We start from the raw sequence: 25,702 nt of genomic DNA, 5'->3' as shown, positions 1-25,702 counted from the left end.
GAAATGTAGTAGTGTGTTTATTTTCTATGTAATTGGATAAAAAAATAAACAGGAAAATATTCCTTATTTGTGTGTTCATTTTGAATTCCTCTTATAGATTACGGATCAGGGCTGTTCCTGAATACCAATTTAGGGGAATTGAAATGAGGTTTAAAAGTATTTCTGATTAATGAAAGGTTTTTGTCAGAATCATCTTTGTAAATATTTTATATATTTTCTGACTTTTTTCAATATCTTCGTCTAACAAGGGTCAATTTTTTTTTTAAATACATGCTCTACCAAACAGTTGATTTGGCCTTTTATGGTAAAGGTAGTGAAGCTAAGCTAATGTCATTATTTTGACAATTTGCAATAAAAACAACAACCAAAAAACCCTGAAAAATACATACAGACATAAATACACACATTTAATGTTTTCCATTATATATGACATAATTTTGTTAGTATGTTTAAAGCCATGCTTGAGCAAATGGTTAAATTGTCCTTTCATCTGAAAAATAGTAATGCTAAGATTATAAATTTACATTTTTTATGAAGTAAAAAAAAGGTGGATACTTACAGTTGTTAATAACAAATATTTCATGTTATTCAATTATAGCTTTGATGAAAGAAATATGATTTTTCTTCATTATCTGAGATGTTTTCAAAATGCTAGAAATGTACATACTGAGAATACATGCATGAAAATCATATCAGTGCTGATAATTCAACTAACTCCATGATAACAAATCGATAGACTTGCACAGCTGCAAATCCGGGTGGTTTTCCAGAAAGAGTATGTTAACCCTGAGATGAGGGAAACTCTGTGTTATCCGTTCCAAAAAGACAGTTAAGTCAAACTCTGAGTATGTTAACATGGTAACTGACTCTGTAAACATAACCTACTCACTGGCAGGTTTTCTATAAGAAACACTGTGTTTTTACCTGTCTCCTGCAATCTGAGAGATATTAAAACAGAATTATTACGCAGTGCCTTACGTCAGGAGAGGATTCTCAGACCTTGATTGGATGTGCTCTCATTCCCTGATGAATATTTGTTAAAATAGCACAGTTTTTACAACACTCAATCATTTGTCTTAATGACATTCTCCGGCTGAACATATCCTATATCATACAGGAATCACACTTTCTGTTGGCTGAGTACAACTCAAATATTATTTATTTATAATCAGTACTTCATTGAATTTTCATAAACACGTCACCAAGATTTTAGTCTACAAATCAATGACTCCAATATAGATAAAATAAATGATTCAAAAACCCAAATAAAATATAAAATGAATATATCAAAAACAATAAAATAAAACAAACAAAATCAATAATCAAATATCAGTAAGCTAAAAAAAAAAAAGTACAGTCGACATATTTCTATGCACTATAATCTAATACACAATCATCATAGTCATTCTCAGTCCCATGAAGAAAGTTGATATTGTGTTCAGGGTGTGAGCTTTATATCAATATCAAATGCTAATCTACTCAGCAGGATATTAGGCGAGAGGACATATATGTGTTAAGACAGCATTCTGTTGGAGGGTTTAAATTACTATGTTGAAATAGCGACTGAATGAGTATTACTTTTTTTTAACGTCAAATATGAATAATATGAATGGTGAATAATATATGGTACTTTTCTTTCTAAATAGGCCTATGTAGGCAGCATGAGGACCTCTAGCTCCAATGGGGTAGAGTAACTTGGTTTCTTTTTTCCAGCCGTTGCCATGGAGAATCGACGTACCGGCGCTTTTTATAGAGGTCGTGCACGCGCTGAACTCAGGGTGAACATACTCAGAGTTGATTGAACTAGTTCAGATCAGCTGTTCCGAACCGAATACTCATTTTTCTGTCTCGGAGTAAATAAACTCAGAGTTCAGGGTTAGACTCAGTTTGTTGACCCTTCATTCTGGAATACCCCCCCCCCCCGGCCTGTCTGCCGGCTGCAATATTGGTAATATGGTGTGTGCAGACTGAGCCCACTCGGCGTACGCCGGTGTGGGAAAGGTGCGCACCCACCAATCAGGTGCGCTCCACACAGGTGAAGGGGGCGTGGCGATGAGGAACAAAGGAAAGTGCATTATTTGGGGAGAGGATTTTATTTTTGTGTTTTAAGGAGAAAATGAAGGAGTGACGTTGACAGCCCGTCATGGAAAAGACCACGTTTGACTTGTTTTTTTAATGCTGATATCTGGACTGACTGGAGCCAACAGTTAAACTCCGGTGTATGGAGGACCATAAAGGCTGAGCGAGTCATCATGCGAAAGCTGGATTACAAGTATTTATTTTTTCGACTCTACAGCTGGTGAGTTTAATTTTCCTGTTTTTTATCTTTGTGCTGTGAAGGGAGGACATTGGGCATTTCTTATTTATTTATATTTTTCGCATGGAATACTTTCATGAAGGATGAGTGTTTTTGAGTTGGACGAAGAGGACAATTTATTGGTGGAAATTCCTCCAGTTATTTATTACTTGTACTTTTACTTGGGAAGGGCAATTGTTAGCTTTTTATAAGTTGTGATGAAGCTTCATTTCAGTTTTCTTTTAGTACTTTCTTTTGGAGGTGTCAGTAGGCAATTAAAGGCAGCCCGTTATTTTCTTGCTGTTCGTCTTTTAACCAAGTTATTAATACCATAGTAGCTTTTTAATTCTACTTATAACTAGTGTTAAAATTTAAACTGATTATTTATTACTTGGGTTTAATATTCACAATCGTATGAATCACATTTTTTGTTCTGCTATGATATTATTTCAACGTGTCAAGTTTAAATCCAGAAAATATACGTGTGCCCCCTTTTGAAAGTATGTTCTGTGCTCAAGCAGATTCATAAGAGCTACAGTGTACTTTTCTCCACATAATTATTATTTGATGTAAGGAGCGGCATGGCCACTAGAGGCTGCTCATGTAAAACTTCTTATTATCTGAGCCGGTCTTGTTTGCCCATAGGTCTTTAAGCCTTTGAGACCTGAGCGAATTGGCTTGATTTTTTTTTTCCTCAAAAGACATGGGAGAAGGCATTGAACAACTTGAAAAAGAAATGACCCTTAAAATTGGCAAGAAATTGGTAAAAAAAAAAAAAAAAAAAAAAAAGGAGAAGAAGAAGAAAAAATAGCAAAAAGGGTCTAAAACATGGAAAAGACCTGAAAAAAATGTGAAAAATAAATATACTTTTGTAACATCATTTTAAATATAAAATAATGATATAATTATGATAATTATGTTTTTCTGGACATAATGTCTGTGTTTCAATTAAAAAAATAATAATCTAAATTTGCAGGACATTTCTTGGAAACTTTTGAAAGAAGTCCAGCCAATTTGGACAAAATTCATGAGTTTAGAAATTTGTGAAAGACATCTGAATGCAGCACAGGAAAAGTGACACTGATCAAGGTTTCAAAGGTTTAAATGAATATGGCAACACTGTAGCTCAGATGTGTGAAAATCAAGTCACTTTCAGCAAAAAAAGCTAACAGTACATCTGTTTTTCCCTTTTGCATTGCTGAATAATAAAAACATCAGCACTAGTACAATATGCATGTATGTATATGTTTAATATGCAAAAGGCATTTTAGTACATGTCAGTCCAGGCTGAATTAGAGCAGAAAAGTATCGGGCAATCTTTGAATCTTGACTCTTCTGTTTCACTGTATGTTGCACCTCCTCAACAGAAACACAAACAAGTCTAGGCTGTCAGGAATCGTTCATAGCCTCAGCAGAGAGCTTCTTTTGTCGCAGGCCTGTGGGAGATGCAAAAGCTTTGTCACAGAGGGGAACATTGATTTTAAATTGATTTAAAGACGGAAGGCCTTTATCTTGCCTGATGCCTTTCAGCAAAGGAGAAGAAGCAGGCAGACATGGAGCCACTCTGCAGGACAGCACGTATTATCAGTGTGGGTACAAACACAAAGGCCACCATACCATGAGGTCATAAGTGCTCTGTCAATTCATTCACAGTTTGATTTGAGCCACACGGACAGCATGCACTGGTCCATACTGGACATACTGTACTGACCCCTTATATATAACAGGTGCAAACCACCTTAAAGAAAACCACCCATGTCCAATTCTGGAACACTTTTTTACCTTCTTTTAAACCATTTTATTAACTAAAGACATTGATTCATACTCAATCCAAAGATCCTAATCCTTTGGAACCTGAGCAAATTGGCTTGATTTTCCCTTAAAAACATATGGAAAAAAAGGCAATGAGCAACTTAAAAAAATATAAACCCACAATTTGCAGTAAATAAAATAAATAAAAGAAAATAATAAAAAATAAAAAGAACAAGAACATTACCTTAAAATTAGAAGAAAAACAAATTTTCAAAGTAAAAAAAGACAAACAAGGAAATTACTTAAAAAAAAAAAAAAGCTTAGAAAATAATTATGAGGGTACCCAGTAGCTGGTGGAGCGGGCACCCCGTGTGTGTGCAGAGGATGTGTCCTTGCCCCAGCGACCGCGTGTTCAAGTCCTACCTTGGCCCTTTGCTCCATGTCATCCCCTCTCTCTCCCCCTTTCACACTACATCTGTCCCATCCAATTCAGATGAAAAAGACCCTAAAAATATCTTTGAAAAAAAATATAATAACAATTCTGTTTAAATTTTTTTTAGAATATATATATTATGATAATTCTAACTATAGTTTTTGAGATATTTTTTCCCTAGTTTAAAAAAAATTCCAAATCTAGCAATTTCTTGCAGTTTACAGAACAGTTCTTGCCAAATTGCTCACTGCCTTTATTCCGATGATTTCAAAGGCAAACCACTTTGTTCAGGATTTACTTTTACTTTTTAGAATAGCGAAGGCATCTGAACGCAGCACAAGAAAAGTGAATGTCGATCCAGTTTTCAAAGGGTTAAATGAAAACAGTCAGCGTTAGTGTGTGAGGCAGAAAAATAGAAACCACTCTACATTGTCATTCGATCCAACACCGTCCTCCTGTAATAAAAACATCCTTTTTTAAAACTGTGTTGATTCAACTGAGAGGTGCTGAGTCGAGCGTATGGTAATGTTGACGCTCCAGGTTGTGTTAGGTTGCTCTTTTGCTGTTGTAGGATGTTTCTGATGTTTCACTGTCCACATTTGAGAAACGGCTTTCAATACAGTGTGGTATAATACATTACCACCAAGGTGCAGTCTCAAAACAGAATTCATAAACGCCTTAAGAGGAAGTGTCAGTTATATCAATTATTTGCTGCTGCTCTTCATTGCTTTGGATTACATCATGTACATCAAGTATTTTAGTTTGAAACAGCTCTTTTCATTGTGGAATATTTAAAGAATTTGTTTACTTGAGTCAGCTGCAAATATACTGCATTTTTCCAGTTTACTGAAGTATTGAACCATGAATGTAGTTTTTTTTTTTTTTAGTAGCAATGTTTTTCAGATATTTCAACACCTTACTACAGTTAAGCTAAATGAAAGCTGGCCTGCAGTGATCAAAGCAAGAAACCATGATTACTTTTAAAAACTCGACATCAAAGTACCGTCCTGTTGTATGTGTCTCTATAGTCTCCACTGGATGAATGAATCTTTATCTTTTTTCAACCCCTCGACCTTTTTTCTCTGGCAGAATATAAAGTGCCGACTATGCACTTAAGATTTTAGTAACACTTTCTTATGGGGATTCATATCATGTGCTTGATTATGCATAAATAATGATTCATGAGTCATGATTTAATGCATGAGTTACTGCAGGGTGTATCATGAGTTCCTGCTGCTCGCCATTAAGTGATGAAGTCACTATAAGTTTATGTAATTAATTACACTTAATCAGAATATGGAATATAACCAACAATTTTTACTAAAGTACAAATTTGATGTACTTTTGACTACACAATACAGTTGTTTCATAAGGGTCACTAGTTACTTTGCAATTTAAGATTTTTTAGCACACAAATCATAAGAATATGTTGTATGTATGTAACTTTGATACATAAAAAATGCTGGATTGTCAGTATTTGAGATGTCCTGAACTCAAATATTTCAATTGTTTCAAATTATGAAGCTAACTGAAATGTATTAATCAATGTCAGTAATTATCTATTTAAATTTTATATCCAGAAACCTAAAAATCAAAGACATTTTTTTCAGTGACATTTTCCTTAAACATATTTTAATGTTTTATTTTTAATTTTATAAGGGACTTTTCTGCTGTTATTTGTTTTATTCTCATTTTAAATATAATCCATTATTCAAAATATGTTGCCATGATCTTACTTAAAAACTTTAATATACTTTAAGAGTATTTATATTTTATATACATTTTAAATACATTTTTTTTTTTATAAATATTTGATTTATATTCAATATTTCACAGTGTGGTATTAGTAATTTAACTTAAGTAAAGAATCAGAATACTTCCTCCACCATTGCACTTTATGGATCATCCATTGATGAACATTGACTAGTTATTCTCTGAAAGCATAACAGCAACTGTTCTCATACAAATTTGAAGCCTTTTGTTAAGTCACAGCCGGATTTGCGACTCAACATTAATACTCAATTTTTTTTTGTCTCACTTAATTACAATGTGAGCTGTTGATGTATGCTTTAACATGTCCTTCCATTCTCTCCTCGTGTCAGCTGGCACCTGCTCGATGTTGTTCATTTGGTAACTTGATGAATAAAGTAACTGTGAATTAACACTCTTTATGATCCGTCAGGCTTTAACTGAACTCTCAGTGACTCGATTCATTTGTTAATGGCGAGCAACAGGAATGCATGATGCATGACACATACATAATGCATCATCATGAGTGATGTACTTTTAAAAAAACTTTTTTCTTTTTTTGCACCACTCTATGCTTTGCAGTGTTATCAGATATTTCATAGTCCTGCTAATTACAGAGTATATTCAAACCCGCAAAGAGAGGAAAATGGCCACAGCTTGATGTAACGTGCTTCAGCTGCACATACCAAGCCTTGATCAGCTGAGTTGTGATGGTGGCCTTACTTCAGGGAACAGCAGCTCTGTCCCATGACATTGCTTGGTAGCAGGACAAAGTACTGACAGTCTGTCCTCAAACCAATCTGGGTCTTAGACCGAACTACTTGGCTCTAAACTTGTGGCTCAGAAGGCAACTTGAGGAAAGGTTCCTTAAATATCTTGATGTTTTCAGATCTTGCAGCTTGTAAGTCAATCTCTTTGAGTTGGACTTTTCTTTTTTCTATGTCCTGTCCTTTCCTCTATGCACCTTATCGAGGACAAACTTTATATTTTTGTCCCTTCTACTGGGAACTTGTTATACATAAAAAAACCATGACATTTATTCCATCAAAGACTTTTGGGTGTCATGTAAACCTTTAGAGATTCATAATTGTGAAATCTTCCACTAAATGCAAAAGTTAAAGGGACATTTCACCCCAAATGAAAAAATACATACTTCTCCTCTTACCTGTAGTGCTAGTCATCAGTGTAGATTGTTTTGGCGTGAGCTGCTAAGTGTTTTCAAAATTAGCCGTAGAGATGTCTGCCCTTATTTCTTGAAACAGCGATGACGTTCACAAAGATCCAGGTGCATTTGCCAAAACAGCTGATATAGTTCAGCACAACACTGTAGTTCATCTGCAAAAGGTCATGTCTTACCTACAACATTTAACACATGCTTCAAAAATTAAATCATTAATTCTCTCATAGAAAAAGTCAATGCCTTATAAATGAAAAGTTCCTTTGACAGTGTTTCAACAATGCTGGTCAAAATGTTTGGATGTTTTGTCAATGTGGCAGTGGACCCTGGAAATATCCCTCACATCCACATTTCACTCTTTTTGGCCCATTTTTTCATTGACACTGAATGGTTACTGTGCTAGAATGTTTTTTGTCCTGCTAACTGAATACTATTATGTATCAAACTGAGAAAATGGTTGGAGACACTGTAGAACGGTTCACATTAGGCTGCACTCAGCAGCCTGTTTTTGCCCACAATTGTTGCTGTATTTTGTCTGGGACGGTTCTGCATCGTTTAGATCCTCAGCACTTATCTTTACCATCATGGATCTTTTCTCCTCTTCCTCTTCCTCGAGCAGGCAGTCGCCCTTGCTCGTTTACCTAGACAGGTGTGTCCATGTTCAGAAATGACCGATTCTGCTGTGGTTATGTTTTGTACTTACTGTATATGTTTGGCAACATTCATACTCATGGGTAGCAGCTGTCCGCTAACTTGAAATAATGTGTGATCTGAGTTCTCCCCCTTCATTAATCCTTTGAAATCTGAGCAAATTATTTTGATTGCTTTCAAAAACATAGGTGGAAGACAACAAGCCAAGCCGAGAAAAAATTCAGTCAAAGGAAAAAGTGCTGAAAATAAAATATGTAAGTATTTTAGTATAAGTATTTAATTTGTTATATTATATTTCTATAATGTACATTTAAATATGAAATTAATTACAAATATAGTTTTATGGACATGTTTCCCTTATTTTCTAATAATCCTCCCCTCCTTTTTTTGTTAAACAAATCTTTAGTTAAAATTTATTCACAATTTGTGGGATTTGTGGGACATTTCTTGCCAAGTGAGTCAAAACCTTTTTTCCCCTATGTTTTTCAAAGAAATCAAACCAGTTTGCTCAGTTTTCAAACGGTCAAGCAGGTTGTGAACTCAACTGATGTTGATCCAGGTTTCAAAGGGTTAAACAAGTTCAAGTTTCACCCAAGAGTCAATTTACCATTTTGGCAGATGTTCCAAAGGAACCATATTACCGTGATGCTATTCATAATATGTATGCCTGACAAATTTAGACAATTGAATGGACTGTTGTGCATGTGATGACTTACACAATGAAATTATGTCTTCATGTTTTGGAGGGTGCAACGACAATTCGACTGAGAAGCAACACAATCAGTTTCGATCAGCAAGATAAAGTCAGTTGGTAATTATGCAAACTGTTGACAATTGTACTTACTCATTTGGAAAGATGTGCTAAGGCATTTGCAATTTGTTGGAAGGAATGAGAAATTCAAATCTGATGCGAGCAAGTGCCACGTGCAAGTGGTTTAGGGGTTTGCATGTGTAGTTTTGAGAATATTAAGTCCAACTGGAAAATGAGCCAAAGCAATGGAGAAAAACTGTAATGGAACTAGATGGCTCTCTTGTGGTGCTCTGAGTGCCAAATCATTATGGGATTTTTTTTTTAGCAGAAAGCAGTATACATGGCACTTTTGTAGTTCCATTGTGGGAATTTCGAACTCAGAGTTCAGCCCCTCAAATTAAATGGCCGTTAGTTAATGTGGTGCACTAGATAGTAATTAGGGACTGAAGTCTTTGCTCCCGCCTTAGAAGTATAGTCTAAAAATGAGCAAGTAAAACTAGAACTCATTTTTACACCTAAGTGTTGTACAGATTGCAGAAATACGGTATAAAAAGTCATTGATTAAACTTTAGTGTTACTTGTAAGTGTGTTACTTTTCTACAGAGCCGGCCTTGCTGTTGTCCACCACTTTGATGAGCATATTACAAGGTCCGATTCACAGAAAATGTTGCACTAATCATAATATGTTTACGAAGTCTTGTAGCTGAGTGCAATTAGCCCTTTTCTGCGTCTGATTGCGATTATCCATGTGGATAAATATGAAAGTTGCCTTTGCAGCAAGCACACGAGGCAGAACAATGGAAGGCGAGCACAGAAATGCAAAAGTCCTCTTACACAGGAGCAAGACACACAGACTTTGTGGTCATTCTGCCTCTTTTTTTGTTGTCATTATACACTTTTGGTCTCTTAGAAGTCTTTTTGGGTCTGTATGAGGACAGTAAGTATTTTATGTCTCTTTATAGTGTTTTTGTGTCTTTTTCCAGTTTCTTTACATATCTTTGTAGTCATTTTGAGTCTCTTCCTGGTTGGTATGTTCTCATTTGAGTGACATTTTGCAGATGAAGGTCGGCAGGGCCCCTGACCGTTTGTTCCCCTGGGCCTGGGTCTAGTAGATCTGTTAAGTAATCCATCCATGCTTATGAATGCGCTTCTGTTACCACCAACTCTCGGAGGACGCTAATAATAATTGTACTGTACCTGCATGCAGCTGTTAGCTTGAATCTTTGTGAACTGGACTGTTTTTACAACGAGGCTTATTTGCACATAAAGGGGCCAATTTTGCACCAACTATATGCATATTAGCTAATTTAGATGTATGCATATAGCACAGGAGCAGCAAGAGGCTATTTGCTTGCCAGTGCGGTTTGGGGTGCATTTTAACCTTTGCGGGTGCACTGAGAATCGCACGCTGTCTTTTTGTCTTATTTGTGCAAGTTTTAAGCCACACAGTCCTTGCAATCCTCCTTGTAAATCCTTTTCTAAGGTCCTCTGGCTTCAGTTTAATATTTAACAGACAGATGTATGATTGGTATGAAATGTATGAAATCTTAACAAAAAAACCATTTAGCGTATTTCCTTAACCATCAAATGATTAATTTAAAGAATGTGGTTTTTGTATTTTTGTGGTCCTGTCGTGTTTTTGCAGTTGCTCAGACTGTAATTTCTTTCGGACAACAACTAGCTTTGTATCAAATCACTGTGGGTGGTATGTGTAAATGAGCTGTGGTAAACCTTCCTCCAAAAAACTGAGATTAAACGGTAAAACTAAGCAGTGCTAATAAAATATAAACTAAGATTCTATGACAGAGTTGCATATTTCTCGCCTCAAATGTTTTCCAGAAACATGCTTTAGCTTACTGGTAAACTTTTAACATGAAATCCGGCCGGCCTCCATCGTGATGAATGGATGAGATTGTTACCCACCAAGGGGAGCTTTTATTGGTCTGGTAGGGCGCAGTGCATTGTGGTAGTTGTAAGTTTTCTACCTCTTAAGCAAAAGCATCCTTTTTCTCTGTTTTCTCTGGTCGTGTAGCACCAATTTCCAAAGATTTTAGCATTTATTTCTACTGCATAGACATTCTAGTTTTATGTGCAGACCCTCTTTATAATGGTGAAATACTTCTTCAAGACACCACATTTATGTAATGCATTGGACAGTTTCCCACACATTCCCCATCACATCCATGTGGGCTAATGTTGAGATCAATACTAATCTGATGGCATCTAGTTATAGTTTTCCATGTTTCGCAGAACACATTCTGCTCTTACCTTTTGAACTGCTATTAATCCACATTACTGGAGGCACAGGGAGCGCTGCATGAGGCATTCAGCCCGTAATGATTTGTGGCTTTGTCTTCAACCTGATATTACAACCACTTGGCCTAATCATTCACTTTGGTGTTCTTGCTTTGACTGAACCAGTTTTAGTAACGTGCTTCATCCTGAGTGTGATATTCAACTGGTCTGGCTCATGCTCACTCCCTTTTGTTGTTTGGTTATTATAGTTGCGTGCATCTATAATCTGCTGTGTGCCCTCGGGAGACAAAGCAGAGGAACAGTGACCTTTGGGGTACAATAAGCCATCGATAACAAATCAAATAGATTCCCCCGGGATTCAGCAGTGCTTGCTTTAATGCTCAACTTACTTTGGTTGGAGGCCACTTTTACAAAATGAGAGGAGGCCAAGGGCTAGTTGCAGCAGCCCTCTTGGTGTTTCAAGAATTTTAGGACATTTCTCAGATTTTAGCATGTTTTATGATTTTATGTCATTTCTAGGATTTAAAGACATTTCTAGGATTTTAGGATGTTTCTGGATTGTAGGAAATTTCAAGGATTTTAGGATTTTCTAGGAATTTAGGAATTTTTCTAGGATTTCAGGACAAGGGCTTGGATAAGACCTCAGACTGTCTGGGGTTGTGGGGATCCTCCACTGGCACCTCCATTTTGATTCTGTTTTATGCACTGTGGCACCTAATGTATACTAAAAGTACAAAAACAGTTCCCAGTGTAAATGGTTGGGAGGTGAGGCACCTATCCAGGGAGCCACCCTATCAGGGACCAGAGTTGGCCCCCGGGCCGTAAGTTGAGTATCCTTGCTTTAATGCCACTCAATGTCTGGCCAAACCAGTCCATCACTGCAGCCTCCACATGCTCCAGTCTGTCCCCTACATCCATTACACAGACCAACATCAGCTCCTACCTAACGTGCCTACACCCACACCTCAGCAAAATATGCATCTCATTAATTATGCACCATCAAAAATAGTCTTTCTTTGGTTGCAAAGTGAGCAGTAAGTTCGACAGGCTTTCACTGGTACACAGTAGGTGGTTTTTCAGCTTCTGTCTTCCCTGCTCTTGAGAAGCATTCTTTTGCCCAAAAATCACAGTCGATGCCCACAGAATGAGTCAGCGACAGAAAGACAGAGAGAGGGAGGATTTCTGTCACGATTTGAGAGACGGATAGGGTGTCACAAAAACAAATTGTATCATATTGTCCTCTTTCTCTCGGTTTCCTGCAGGGCGTATGTGCAGCTGTCGAATGTATGCTATTATCTGACAGCTATCTGACCTGTTTAAGGCTGATAAAATCCTTTGTGTGGCATTTTTCATCACATGTTGTATAAAAGCCAGCCTGTCTCCATTTGAAGAGTTCACCTTTTCATTATCGCCATCTGTCTCATTCACCTGCTGGGGGGGGGGGGGGGGGCAAAACAAAACAAAAAGCTGGTCTTGCGGAAAATCAACATAAATATAGGACATTTAAGATGCCAAAGGACTCTAGGACTCATCGTCTCCTTGACAACGGTCTCCAAGCAACCATTACTCCTCAAAGCATTTCTCTAACCCTGTCTTTCTCTCTCTCTCTCTCTCTCTCTCTCTCTCTCTCTCTCTCTCTCTCTTCATCCCCTCTGTCTCTTTGCCAGTTTTGCCTTCCTCTCAAGAGTCCTCCCATGTAACCACTCCAGATAGTTGCAGTACCAGCATCAGAAGCTGAGAACCGCAGCTATCTGATGTGATGTCATGTGACTGGCTGGAGAGAGACTTGTTCTTGCTTTTGAGCCTGAGGTGATCTTGTACACCTGCTAAAACTAGGGTGGAGCAGAGACAGGGGAGGCAGACAAAGGTTTTCATGTGCCAGTATTTTTGGAGACTCCAAACACTGAATTGGAATGTTTCTTTGGTGCATTGTGTTAAAGGAATACAGGAATCAAGTATATTGGGCTTACGTGTTTAGTGACATGGAGTCAAAGCCCAAACCCTTGTAGATCATTAGCTGTGGTACTTGTTAGCTACCATGTTAGCTACAAACTGCATCCATTTTTTTTTTTGCTTGTTCGAGGTCTTTTTATTAGTATATGATGTCGTGCAAATACATTTTGTCAAGGATGCAATTGGAAAAATATGATGCCCCCCTCCTGTGTTTTTTTTTGTGACAACAAAAGCAGGTGAGACCCAAATAAATAAATAAAAATAATGAACACAACAAACAAGTGGGAAGAAAATTACAGCAAAAATGAAAAATATATACAATAAGGAATCCATATTTAAACTGTATCCAGTTTATGTATTTATTAAGTCTAAGTATTCTTTTTTGGTGGACTGTTGATCCTCTTCCATGTAACTAATTTAACTTAAAAAAAAAAAAAAAAAAAAAAAAAAAAAACGGGGTAACCAACCACTACATAGAAGTTTTCAGCTTTAGACAGTCTCCTATATGCCCCCTCTCCTTAACTTTCTTTTGGAGGGAAGAAGGGTGATTGCGGAACAGGTGGTGCTGAAATACTAACTCATCTTGGGGTTTCAGGATTTTTTCCTGCAGCACTCTGTGGATACATGATAAAAAAAAACAATTAGCTATGACAATGGCTGAAGAGTTGAGATATAAGCTAACAGTAATTAATAAGTGGTAGTTTGGATGCAAACTGCTTAAACAATGACCCTTTGAATGTAATAAAAACTATTATGATTATACACATTTTGTATCATTAAAAATGTTACAGCACCCTATGTTTTCATAGTTTTGAAGTGACTAATGGACATGGCAGTTTATTAAATTGGTCCAGTATTGAGAGAGACAGCTGCAGTTGGCACAGGCTGCAATTTATGCCCACTAAAAGTGTTTGTTTTTGCCACTGACAGGCTCAGATTGTCTGACAACATTATGGATAGGATCACAGACAAAATTACCATTGCCAAACTTAACAGACTCTATGTAAGTAAACAGCAATTTTATAACACACTTCGATCAAATTCAACAAAAAATAAATAAAACTAACAAAACCATCTTGGTTTGTCTTTCCGCTGTTCCAACAATCACAAGCTCTGGTTTGGTTGAATTATACTCTTATTTACCCAGTTTGATGTGATAATATGCTGGCACTGTAAACGCTAAAATTATTTTGTATTTAAATGGAATCTGGTGGGTTTGGTGATGGTGTTTTCGGGCATGCTTCTGGTAAAACAAAAAGGATCTTATTCCTCAACAAAAAGTTATCTCTGTAGTCATCCTTTACATAATTTTGTCAGTAACTTTATAGTAATAATTTGAGCCTTTCAGTGGCAAAAACAATCATGTTTAGTGGACCTACATTGATATTGCAAAATTGCCCCAAGTAGTTACATTGTTGCCTGGTTAGCTGCTGCTGGCTGTAGATCTTTCTCTCAATACTGGACTAATTTCAGAAACTGTTGTTTCCATTAATCACTTATTCTCAAAAACATGAAAAAATAGGGTATAGCTTGAAAAATATGGTACTAACCCTTTAATCATTAATTTAATCATGATTGTTGCTATTAGTCACTTAGACTCAAAAAACAAGATAAATATGGAGTCCAACTTGAAAAATATGAAAGTTACCCTTTATAGCAGCAAAGGGGTATTTAAGTTCATTTTTATGGGGTTGTTGGGGGTTCGCAAGACAGAAAGAGATGGGAATCACTGCCATAGAAGAGCAAAGTAGAATCTGTGGAGACACATCTTAGCTATAACATCGTCATCGTTCAGCAGGTAACTTGGCAGATCTGTCAAAATGCATGTGTTCTGTGTATGTATCTTATTTCAGTCTGCTTTCTCCCTGAGATTTTGTTACAGCCATAAAATGGTGACATTGCATCTTTTTACTGCTTGGTCCTAAATGGAACAACTGTCCTGAGAGGGTGTCTCACAGTCTGTCTAAAGGACCCATGAGTCACCTGATGACCCGTCATGCCAACCAGGTAACAGCTGTAATGAGACGTTCGTTTCATAACGTCGTCTAAAAGAAGGACAAAACACTTTCGGGATGTCAAACAAAAATTAATTTATTCTCAGTGGAAAGACGAGTGTTTAGTAGACTGTGACAAACGAGTGTGTCGGTGACGCGGCCACGCTTGACAAGATATCCAAACAACGTTTCCAGAACGTTCTGTTATGGGTCACCTGTGTGGCCAGCCCCCACAGAATTCAGTCTCAACACACATACTGATGCCAGTGGGTAGAAAGAGAAAAAAAAAAGGAAAAACATCAAACAGCCACAGGTAGATTAGGTTTTCTCTTGTTTGTCCTCCTGTGCTTCAAGAACATCGTTCAGTGACTGAAGAAAAGATCAGTCTGGTCAGCTCTGCTTACATCTTCTTCCTTATAGCCACTCTGACCTTTTTTTTTTTTCCGTTCGCTCCTTCGGTAAAAGATTCTTTGTGCTGATTGCTCATGATGCATTCAGCAGATATATGGCTTGGGTGCCTTGTATAAAAAATGACAGATGTATGCCATTGGTGGTATTATGGAACACTTCAAAACAGGACACAAAAGGTGGATGTGGTGTGAAGATTGTGGCTAAAAAAATGCAAGGAGCATTTTTTTCCATATAAATAAAGGGTTTTGCCTTTGAGATGGCGTTGCTAGAGACACTAGCTGGATTGTGCATTAGCTATCAGCCACTGAGGTTCAGTCAATCAAGGAATTGTAAAACCTACAGGGTCTTGTCTTAGATCGTCTACTCGGCATGCTATAAAACAGGGTTCACAATAGGTATACATTAGACTGCTATCAGTCTCTACGTAATCAGTGCGTGCTACTCAGGTGTGTGATTATTTGTGACCCCCATCCCCTCCCTCCGACAGCAAACTTCCAATCAGCATCTTTACGTGACTCTCTCCAGTGTCACTAATTTTTGCTCTCCTGCTCTCTTCAGGTAATGAGCGTTGCTGCTTCAAGCTGGAGCACCAAATCAAGTTCGCCCCCTTATCTGTTTGTCTGTTTTTTCTCTCCCAGCTGGCCTTTTCGTCTTGCAAAATTGCTTTCAGTGATAGGGAAGAGATAAAGGTTCAGTGCTGCGATCCAGGATGATTTCAGCTTAACTTTTTCTCCTGCTTTCTCTCCTTTTTGACCTTAATCTGCCTTTCCACCCCTTGAATGTTCCCACTTCTTCTATGGTTTTAACATCTCCCTCTCCTTTCAATCTGGTGTGTGTGTGTACAAGTGCAGGAGTGTGTCTCTTCGTGTATGTATATGGTCACAGTGCACTGAGGTCGTGGCAGGAGCGAGACTTCTGGCGGAGGATCTTGCTGCCCCGGTGGCGGCTCATCTCCCGGTAGCGTCCCCGATCCCGGTCACGGTCCCGCCCATATGAGCGTGGTACCAGCCCCGACAGGAAGCGCTTGGCCCTGCTGGTCAGGCTCTCCCTGCGGCCTGACCCGGGGTCGCCGTCGGTCCAGCCAGGGCCAACGCAGTCACCCCTCGCGGTCCGAACTGCGGCCTCTAACAGCTCGTTGGTGCCGTGGTCCAGGGAAGCCGAGAGCTCCATGTAGAGGCAGTCGAACATCATGGCGCTGGATTGGGCCTCTGGTGAGAGAAAGAGATAGGGAGATTCCATTGTAAGTAATTGAGGCTTCGCACACTGGCAGCTGCAAATGGTAATTAGAGGCAGCAGTTTGAAATTTAAGGACATTGGATCATGAATCCAGCAAACCATCGACATCCTGCTAACAGCCCTGCTGCTGTATAACGGCCATCAGCAACAACGTAATACCTCTGCATCGACAGCTCACTGTCTGCTGTTTGGGAGACTCTATTAGAGTTAATTTGTTGCTTCTTATGCACTAAATTGTGACAAATTGAGTCAATCTGCAGATCTCAATATGTGGGGAAGGGAAACTCCTCTCTGTTTAGCGTGCTTTTGAAATCTTATGTGATCGCTATAACAGTGAAAGAGAAATCATCATAAAGTGTGAAGTGTTTTTGGGGGACTGTGATTTATTACAAAATATACCTTTTTTTCATCTGTAAAAATTATCATAATTTATTTATATAGGCCCACTGTATGGTTTATATTACTTTTAAGATAAGCATGAAAGTAAATGTTTGACCTTGAAAATACAAAACACACAAAACAATCCAAACTCAGGGGCCACTTACAGCTTTTTTTCCTGAGATTTCAACTAGGAACATCAGTGGTGGACCGGTTAGTTAATCGCCAAAAATATTTCTGAGTGGTTATACATGGTGGTCTATAGGTTAATTTTGCTTCTCTTTACTGCACTGAGCATCACCTGGGTCTGGTAGGAGCTAGGTAGTGTGCGGTGCTGCTTAATGCATTGTTGACTTTGTTATCATTGTCAGCTCTGTTACCACAACAAGTTCTCACTCCGAACTCGTCACGTGGTGACGGTCAGCAAGTGACGGTCAGTTAGCGACCTGCCACCAATGACATTTTAGTTATCCTTGCTGCGTCAGCCTATGATGTTCAGAGATACTGCTATGGTGATGTCAACATATGCACGTGTGGTGGGATGAAGTCATGGTGGGATGATGCAGCCTTTTACCATGATGTCAACAAATGAACTTGTCAAAAGAGTCTGCCATGTTGTTTCTATAGTAGCCCAGAGTGGACAAAAAAAAACAAACACTGGCTCTACTTGAAAATGCCCTTTTGTCCTCACTGCTAGATACAACTAAATCCTACACCTTTAAAATGAAAAATCAAATTTTAAAATTTTTTAAAAAATATTTCATTAAATAAATCCAAATTTTCCAGTTAAATTAATTCGCCTTTATTGCATTGCAGTGTTTCTAAAATGAAAATTCTATGTATTCCTTTTGCAGAGAGCCAGAAAGAGAGCTAGCTCTGGCAGGATGGGGTTAATGTTGCCACCTGAGTTGTATAAGCTCAAATCTCTTTGCTGCAGCTCAAATGAAAAAATCATTTCTATCTCAATGTGACTCTCCTGGATAAGGACACTAAACAAGGCTCAGTATCGCCGCTAAAAGCTCCTGTTTGTCCCTGCTCAAACATGCTGGGGTGATAAGGAAAGCTGACAGATACAGATCGCTCTGCAACAAACGGGCTTCACTGTCAGTTCAAATTGCATTTTTTTTCAGCTATACTTCAGCTTTTTCCTGATTGCCTCTGCTCTCTCAGAAGCAGTATAAGAGCGCCCTTGAGCAGCTGTGCGCAGAAAAGGCTTTTGAGGTTGATTCATAATAACTGAATAAAACTTACACCGCATGAGCTCAAAATAACTGCAAAGTGTTGGCAGCAGGGAGATTTCACTGCCACATTTTAGGCTGAGTTGCCAAATCAAGATTTTCATGACAAATCTGTAGGAAAATAAAGACTCAAGTTGTAAAATGAAATGTTCCTGGGGCCTCTTAACTTTTTCCGGTGCTTTCAGCCACACGTCGATGGAGTTTGCTCAGTTGTCATGGAGACAAATCTGTTGACAGGAGACTAAGCAAACTACAGCTACAGGATAAAATAATAAACTGCACCAGAAGATGATTTAGTCAATACTAAAGGCCTATTTAATCTACTTAAATCCTTGTTAATTTTCTTAGGTAATGTCAGTGTAATGTGACACAATCTGTTTTTTGTGTGGCTGTTTTTATGCGGCATGAATACTCACTGAACAGGTATTTCAACACACAGAACTCGATTTGATCAGGGCGTAATAATCCAGCTGCACAGCAGCTGTCGACCCACAGCAGTGTCACTGTATAGTGGGCGAGGTGAGCGAGGGAGGAAAAGAGACAAATCCCAGACAGGGTCAACAGGGCTTATCCTAATACCGACGACAACTGATTGAATCAAACTAAATCTTTATCACCTGTTAGAAGAGTGTCTGGGAAATTGAATTGGAAAGGAGAAGGAGGGAAAAGAAAATTAAGAGAGGACAGGACAACAGGGGAGAGAAATGAGGACAAAAGGGAAACGAGGAGAGGAAGGCAGAGGAGAGAAGAGGGGACAAGGAAACAAAGATTCAAAAGAATATAGGATATTTGAGAGGAAAGGAGAGAGGAGAGAACAGAGGGGACATGGAGATAAAGACACAAGAGAGGAGAAGAGAGAAAACAAGGAGAAAAAAGAGAGGGATGAGGAAATGAGAGAGAAACAGGGGAGAGAAAGGAGATGAGGAAAATAGCATAGGAAAGAGGAGTATAGGAAGTATGAGAAGAAAGGAGGACAAGGAGAGGAGAGTAACAAAGGAGACAAGAGAAGGTGCGAGAGAAGAGGAAAGGAAATGAGAACAGAGGAGGACACGAGGAGAGATAATAAGAAAATCATTTAAATATAATGAACAGCACAGCCTTTGCATGTGAATAAGTTCCCCCGATAAGCAGTGATGCACTGTTTATGTCTAGGGCTTTAATTTTGAAGGGTAAGAATGGAGGAAGTGGAGCTAATGCGTTGCTGTGAGTTTGCCATCTAGGTTCAAAGTCTGTGTAAATATTTCATAGCTTTTATAGGTATATGTGTAATGGTATCTAGCAGCTGACCTGTGGCAAGTGATAGTTTAGCGGATCAGCTGATGTCCCATACAGTCAGGTTTCGCCGCACAGGTGTGTGAGTGTGTGACACACAGCAGGAGCAGCTTAGAAGCAGCAGAGCAGTGTGACCCTAAATGACACCTAATTGCTGCCGAGACTTTCAGCACAGTTTATTTCATGACTGTTTTGGTGTAGACATTTAGTGTAAAAAATGGTGTTTCTGTTACTCTCACACTCCTAAATGATCCAGGTCTCACTTAGCAATTTTTAGGTACAGTTGTGAGTGAATTGCTCACACTGTAAAGGCCCTGCTGTGAGCCACCCAAAAGTCCTTACCTGTGTGCTGACAGAGAGAAAGAGACAGACAGAGAATAAAGTGCATTGAGACGAATAGGATGAAAGATGTGAGTCAGGGAGACAGAAGGAGGAGACACTGAGAGGAGGTGACAGGCAAGATGGCAGATGAAATGAACAAGCAGGGGGAGACAAAGGAGAAAGAAAGAGACAGACGGATAGATAAAAAATGCGGACTAAGCAAACAGAGTCAGAGCGTCCATTAATCAAAGCCCTGAGGAGCGGAGCCACACCACAGCCATACTGAGCAAACGATAAATACATTCCAGTGGGACAGTGTGTGTGTCACAGTGTGTGTTAAGGCGAGAGAGAGAAATGTAGCAAAGGGGGGAAGGTGAGAGATAGCAGAATAAAAGTGTCAGTGTGCATGCCATAAATAGACTTTATGACTTCAGCACTCTGCGCTGGGCCCAGGGTTCTTTAAAGAGGATGTTAGTGAGCCAGGCAGGCTGGGCCCTCTGTCAGGCTCACATATCAGAAAGAATACATGTGGTCTGTCCGCAGAGAACATGAGAACATCCTTGTCAGGTGCCTCGGGAGCAGAGATGGAGCATTTCCATATCGCTGACCACATCGCTGCTCCTGGGTTGTTGTTTTTTGTTTTTTTATGAAGGCAGAATATGCTGAGTACAGGCATATCTCATTATTCATTCCTCGCCTCCCTACTTCTTCCACTCGTGTCATTAAGAATACACCAGAGCAGTGACCGAAGTGGAGTCGACAGCAATGTGCCGGCACCGATGCACACATTTTACACTTGCTGCCTCTGTTTAACTTGCAAAACAAAGCAAAGCAAACAAGGTTTGACCCCACATTGTGGTTTCTACACTTCCACACAATGAACACACACACACACACACACACACACACACATACACGTTTCTGTTCTTATGTCCTTATGAGAATCTGTCTCTGACTGTATACTTTCTCTTAGTCTCAACCTTCATTATTATATACATACAGTTAACCTGAAACAGAAACATTGTAAAATTTGAAGTTGATTTTACTTTTAAAAAAGAAAACCAATTGCCTTGATTAATGTGTTCATCTCAATTTATGTTTACTTATATGTTTACTATATCTAATTAAGTTTACTGAAGAGTTCCTTTATTTTGTGAGGTTGTTGCAACTGAAAATGGGAAGTTAAACCCTTTGAAACCTGAGAAATGACCCAAAAATTAGATTTTTTTTTTTAAGTTAAAAGTTGCAGGAAAAATTACCTAAAATTAACTAAAGGAAACAAAATAAAAGTAAAAGAACAAAAACAAAAACACCCCCCAACAAAGCAGCTTTCTCATGTTTCAAAGGTTTAAATGGTGTAAAAGTCATCCAAATGCAGCACAAAAAATGGTAATGATCCAGGTTTCAGCTCCAATAAATCAAGTTTACTGTGCTATATATCTGTATCCTGCTGGTTGCAAACTAGTCAGTCATATTTGTATATTTTTCATATTTAGGAAATTAGAACGTTATGTAATATACTCATGATCATCGCCCACTGATGTCACTCATTAAACTCACATGATGTACCAAATGTAATTTTATCCAAAACATGATCTTTTTCCAAACCTTACCATCCAGTTTTGCTGCTTAAACCTAACCGAGACTATTTCAGCCACATGTTAGTGTTTGACAGTGTGTTGTCACATACCCTTAAAGGTGTCCTGTGTGTAGCTGTCACATGTTGAGGGGTATTATTTAGCCTCCACCAATTCCTGAGGAGAATATCAGCGACTTTACCTTTCTAGTTGACCTCCCAGCTCCCCCTTTGCTTTGACTGTCTGCTGTTTTGTGGTGCTGATACTCTTGTTTGCTGTAATTTTTCAGCGGGGGTTCAGTGAGAGCAGTGGGTCTTTTGGAAAACCAAAAGAAAGGTAAAATAATGGTAGAGCTGCAGAGATGAGTGTGGGTTCTCAGTGGGTTGACACGCAATCTTTTCACATCACCGAGAGTCATTTAACATCTAAAATGCTTGAACACTAAAAGCTGAGTCGAGTGAGGGCTAGCATTCCGTTGCTATCTGAATGGATTCTTGTAGCGATTTATAATTTAAACCTCTATTGTATCTGAAAGTTGAGTTCACCTCTGGTCACTGAAAATTTCTGCAAATTACAGATGAGACAATTCACCTTTAAAGCCTCTCAGGACCAGCAGCAGCAGTTCATGGGGGTCATTAAGCAATTCTGAGTGTCCACCATAAAGGGAAGACTGTGACGAAATGAGCAGGCCAGGATTGTCTCACAGAATAACTTTTTTCATATTGGCAAGGAAACATCTACCACCTCAATGATGTATGGAAAAACCAGTGCATTGGTGTTAACCCTTTGAGCCCTGGATCGACATCAGTTTTCTTGCTCTGCTTTCAGATGCCTTTTACAGCTGCCTTTTACAGCTGCTTAACCCTCTGAAACAAAAGCAAATTGATTTGATTTCTTTGGAAAATATGGGGAAGACATTCAGCAAGTAACTTGGCAAGAATGAGATGAAAGAAAGGTGACCTGAAATTTTATTTTTTGAAAAGGTAAAAATGAAGGGAAAAAAAGAAAACTGTTCATAGTTATTATAATTAATTAATCAAAAATAATTAATGAACTATAATGCAGAAAAAATGTTTACATCCAATTTTTTAAAATTTATTTTTCAGCACTTTTTTGTGTCATTTTCCTTGTTTTGAACTCTGGTTTGAACTTTGGTGCTTATATTCAGGGAATCTTTTTGTAACTTTTTCCTAAATTCTTGCTAATTTTTAGGCCATGTCTTATTAAAGTTGTTCAATGCCGTCTCACAATTTTTCTTTTTTTTTGCCTGAAATCCAACCAAATTGCTCAGGTTTCAAAGGGTTAACCCTGGCTATACAGGCTCCCTTTGTTAAAATTTCCTCAGTCTGAAGGTCTAGAAACTCAAAGTGGTTCTTTGAAGGACAACAAAACAGGCCTCACTCTCCTCCCAACACACACAGCGCGTTCTGCACATCTCTTTGATCCAACACTCGCATTCATACACATACCATCCTCATACATTCGCCCTTCCCTCTATCACTCATTCTCGTCAGTTATTGGTGTCCCTGCTATGAAACAGCCTCGCAGACATTAGGCAGCATGAAGATGAAGAGACATGAAGCGGCTGCTTGTTTGTGTGTTCACTGTGTACACGCAGGCAGTTGCGCACGTATGCCGAGTGCAAACGTAAATAAAGATAGTAAAAGCGTGGCGTCCTGTATGAGCGAGATAATCCCAACAGAGATGCGCCATCTGGAAAAAAACACAAAACAACACAACAAAAACAACGACCCGCGGGAGACGGGGAGATGGAGTCCCCCCAGAGGATTAGATAGGCAGGGATAGGGTAATGTTCGCAACAGCAGCAGAAGATGTGTCTTTATATTTGATTGTGATACATCCACAGACGAAATGTCTGTTGTGAATGCAAATTGACTGTAAAGTTTTGAATTTATATACCAGATGGATTGTGAATGCAAGTTCAAATCAAGGTCAAACTGTGCTTTCTTTGCTCCCTTGCAACTGCAGTCGCTCCACCAGATTGAAACATTAATGACATTCAGAATATGGGATGGCAGGCCAGTGCTACTTGAAAAAACTCACTCATTAAATCCTGCAGTAACCTGTCTATGGTTTAATCTCTCTCAGTGAATTTTGTTTGGATTCAGTACAGCACTTTGTGTTTCTTCTTTAGTAAATTTATTTTGCCAAGACCTTGCCTCAGTGTTGCATGCCAAAATACATAAAAGGTCTGTTCGACATGCAACTCAACAGTGATATTTACCAAAGTGAAGCGAGCTCTGCGATTCACAGGATTTATTCATTTTGCAATGGGAATTGTTAATCAAAACAACACTTACACACACTTAAAAACGTTTATCCCCATGGACTTTTCTTGTTTGTTCTTCTTTTGTTACAGTGAATCACAGTGGATGTAATTAGGATTTAGGATGAAAAATACACAAAAACATCTTGCACACAGGTACCTAAATTGAAGACAAATATAAAACACAAATGAGTTAACTGCATTAATTTTTCATCCCCATTAATACTTAATAGGGGCAACTTTGGTTACAGCCTCCAGTCTGCTGAATATGGATAATCTTGGATCCACTTTGCACAACCCCTGCTCTTATATAAACCCATTTATGATTATGAGATGTTTAATAATCTTAATCGTTTGAAGTATTGTGTTTATGATGTCATTTTTACCTGAAAATATATTACATTTTATCGTAAAAAGTACAGGTCTATTTCACTTGGAATAATATGGCTCACTTGGATTACACACACAATTTATTTGTGTGTAATCCAATTACACATTTATTACAACAACTGGATGATCTATGTCTATCGTAGTAAGTGCAGAAAATTGCAGCTGAAACATAGCTAGCTTAAATGCTAACATCAGCATGCCCACCCATGGATATATTAACAGACTCGAATACTGTGTTTGAGGTGGAGCCCCGTTCATTCCTTTAAAAAACACATAAAGCGAAAAAAGCTAAATTTCTGTTGTATTAAGTTACCCAAATGATAAGAGCTGCCTCCGCATCATTGGGGGTAAAAATTGTGTAAGATTCAAAGATCACCAAAGTCATTAGGATTCAATCTTTGTAAAAGACAATTTTTTTAAAATCGATAAAATTTTTGACAAGTTAATTTAGTCTGGACCAAACTGGCAGATCGAGTGGCCAACTGACTATAAGCCCCAGTGCTTGCATGGCTACAAATACCATCCTGATTGGTTTCATGGAGGGACTGGCAAACCATTTGTTTTTTTAAATAGGATTTTTTTTTTTTAGATTTGTTTCTTTACTGTCAAAAAATCTTCGTACACACTGTGTGGTTAAACAAAACATAAAAAGCCATGGGGGTAAATTGATTTTATAGGCTCTTTATTTACGACCCTTTACAACAATAATAGATGATAGAATTTTCTTCCCACAAGGAGTTTACCAACAGAGCATTTATCCCTGGATATTGTAAACAATGAAGAAATTGATTTTGCTCATCAAAGATAGATCCCCCAAGAGTCTTTCTAATGGAGAACGATGTCGACTTGGAGGAAGATTTATGGTAGAATACCACGGCAGAGAGACGGATGAGCCAAGACAGAGAAGGAGAGAAAAGAGGGTAAATAAAAGGGATGGATGAGTAATTGCACAGAGCGCTCTACCATTGTTCTCCAGGGGAAAATGTGTCTGTATGTGTGCCTAACTACACAAATCCATTGTAACCAGCAGTAAAAAAGCATCAATATCTCGCCAATCACTGTAATTACAAGAAAATTTCCATTTGAGATTTTTCATTTGAAGAGCATCTTGAAAGGCATTATAAGAAATGAACAAAAGATTACATTTCAAATGTTTCTTGTGCGTTTCGTTTCTTGCATCACCCAGCAGTCTGGCATTTGTTCATCATTTCGTCTGTCTGGGTACATGGAAACTAAGCCTTCCACAGTTACCTTGATTTTTCCTTTAAGCCTTTAGTTCTCACATGACACATATGGTATAAAATTTAAAAAGATAATAGTGGTAGCTTTCCCACTAGAAATGATTAGTCTTTTTTTAACAGTGGGTCTTTTATATGTATTACAGAAGTAGACAAACCTGAGATTCTTATTTTGAATTTGTAGGCTCTCGATTCTGTCAGCTGAAATGTCAACCATCATTGGCAGATTTTATTAGCTGTAGTTAACTTGCTAATTAAGATAATGCAAGCGCATGACTAGGTTCAAAACTCTATGACTTTTTAATATTTCCTATTGAATCATGATGGAAGTCTTCACCTCCA

The 25,702-nt window shown here is 38.3% G+C and overlaps 1 protein-coding gene across 1 annotated transcript in view; it reads right to left on the bottom strand.

Moving 5' to 3' along the window:
- Positions 1 to 15,088: 15,088 nt before the first annotated feature.
- Positions 15,089 to 25,702, bottom strand: part of rem2 (RAS (RAD and GEM)-like GTP binding 2) — a 28,182-nt gene continuing 17,568 nt past the window's right edge. Inside the window, exon 5 of the mRNA XM_042498099.1 lies at positions 15,089 to 16,631. Within this exon, the coding sequence (XP_042354033.1) occupies positions 16,303 to 16,631 (329 nt within the window). The 3' untranslated portion in view covers positions 15,089 to 16,302. The remainder of the gene's footprint in view (positions 16,632 to 25,702) is intronic.

The sequence above is a fragment of the Plectropomus leopardus genome, chromosome 12 (genome assembly GCF_008729295.1).
Source record: "Plectropomus leopardus isolate mb chromosome 12, YSFRI_Pleo_2.0, whole genome shotgun sequence".
NCBI classification, from domain to species: Eukaryota; Metazoa; Chordata; class Actinopteri; order Perciformes; family Serranidae; genus Plectropomus; species Plectropomus leopardus.
Note: the sequence above shows the minus strand (reverse complement) of the source record. Positions and strands in the feature narration are given on the sequence as shown.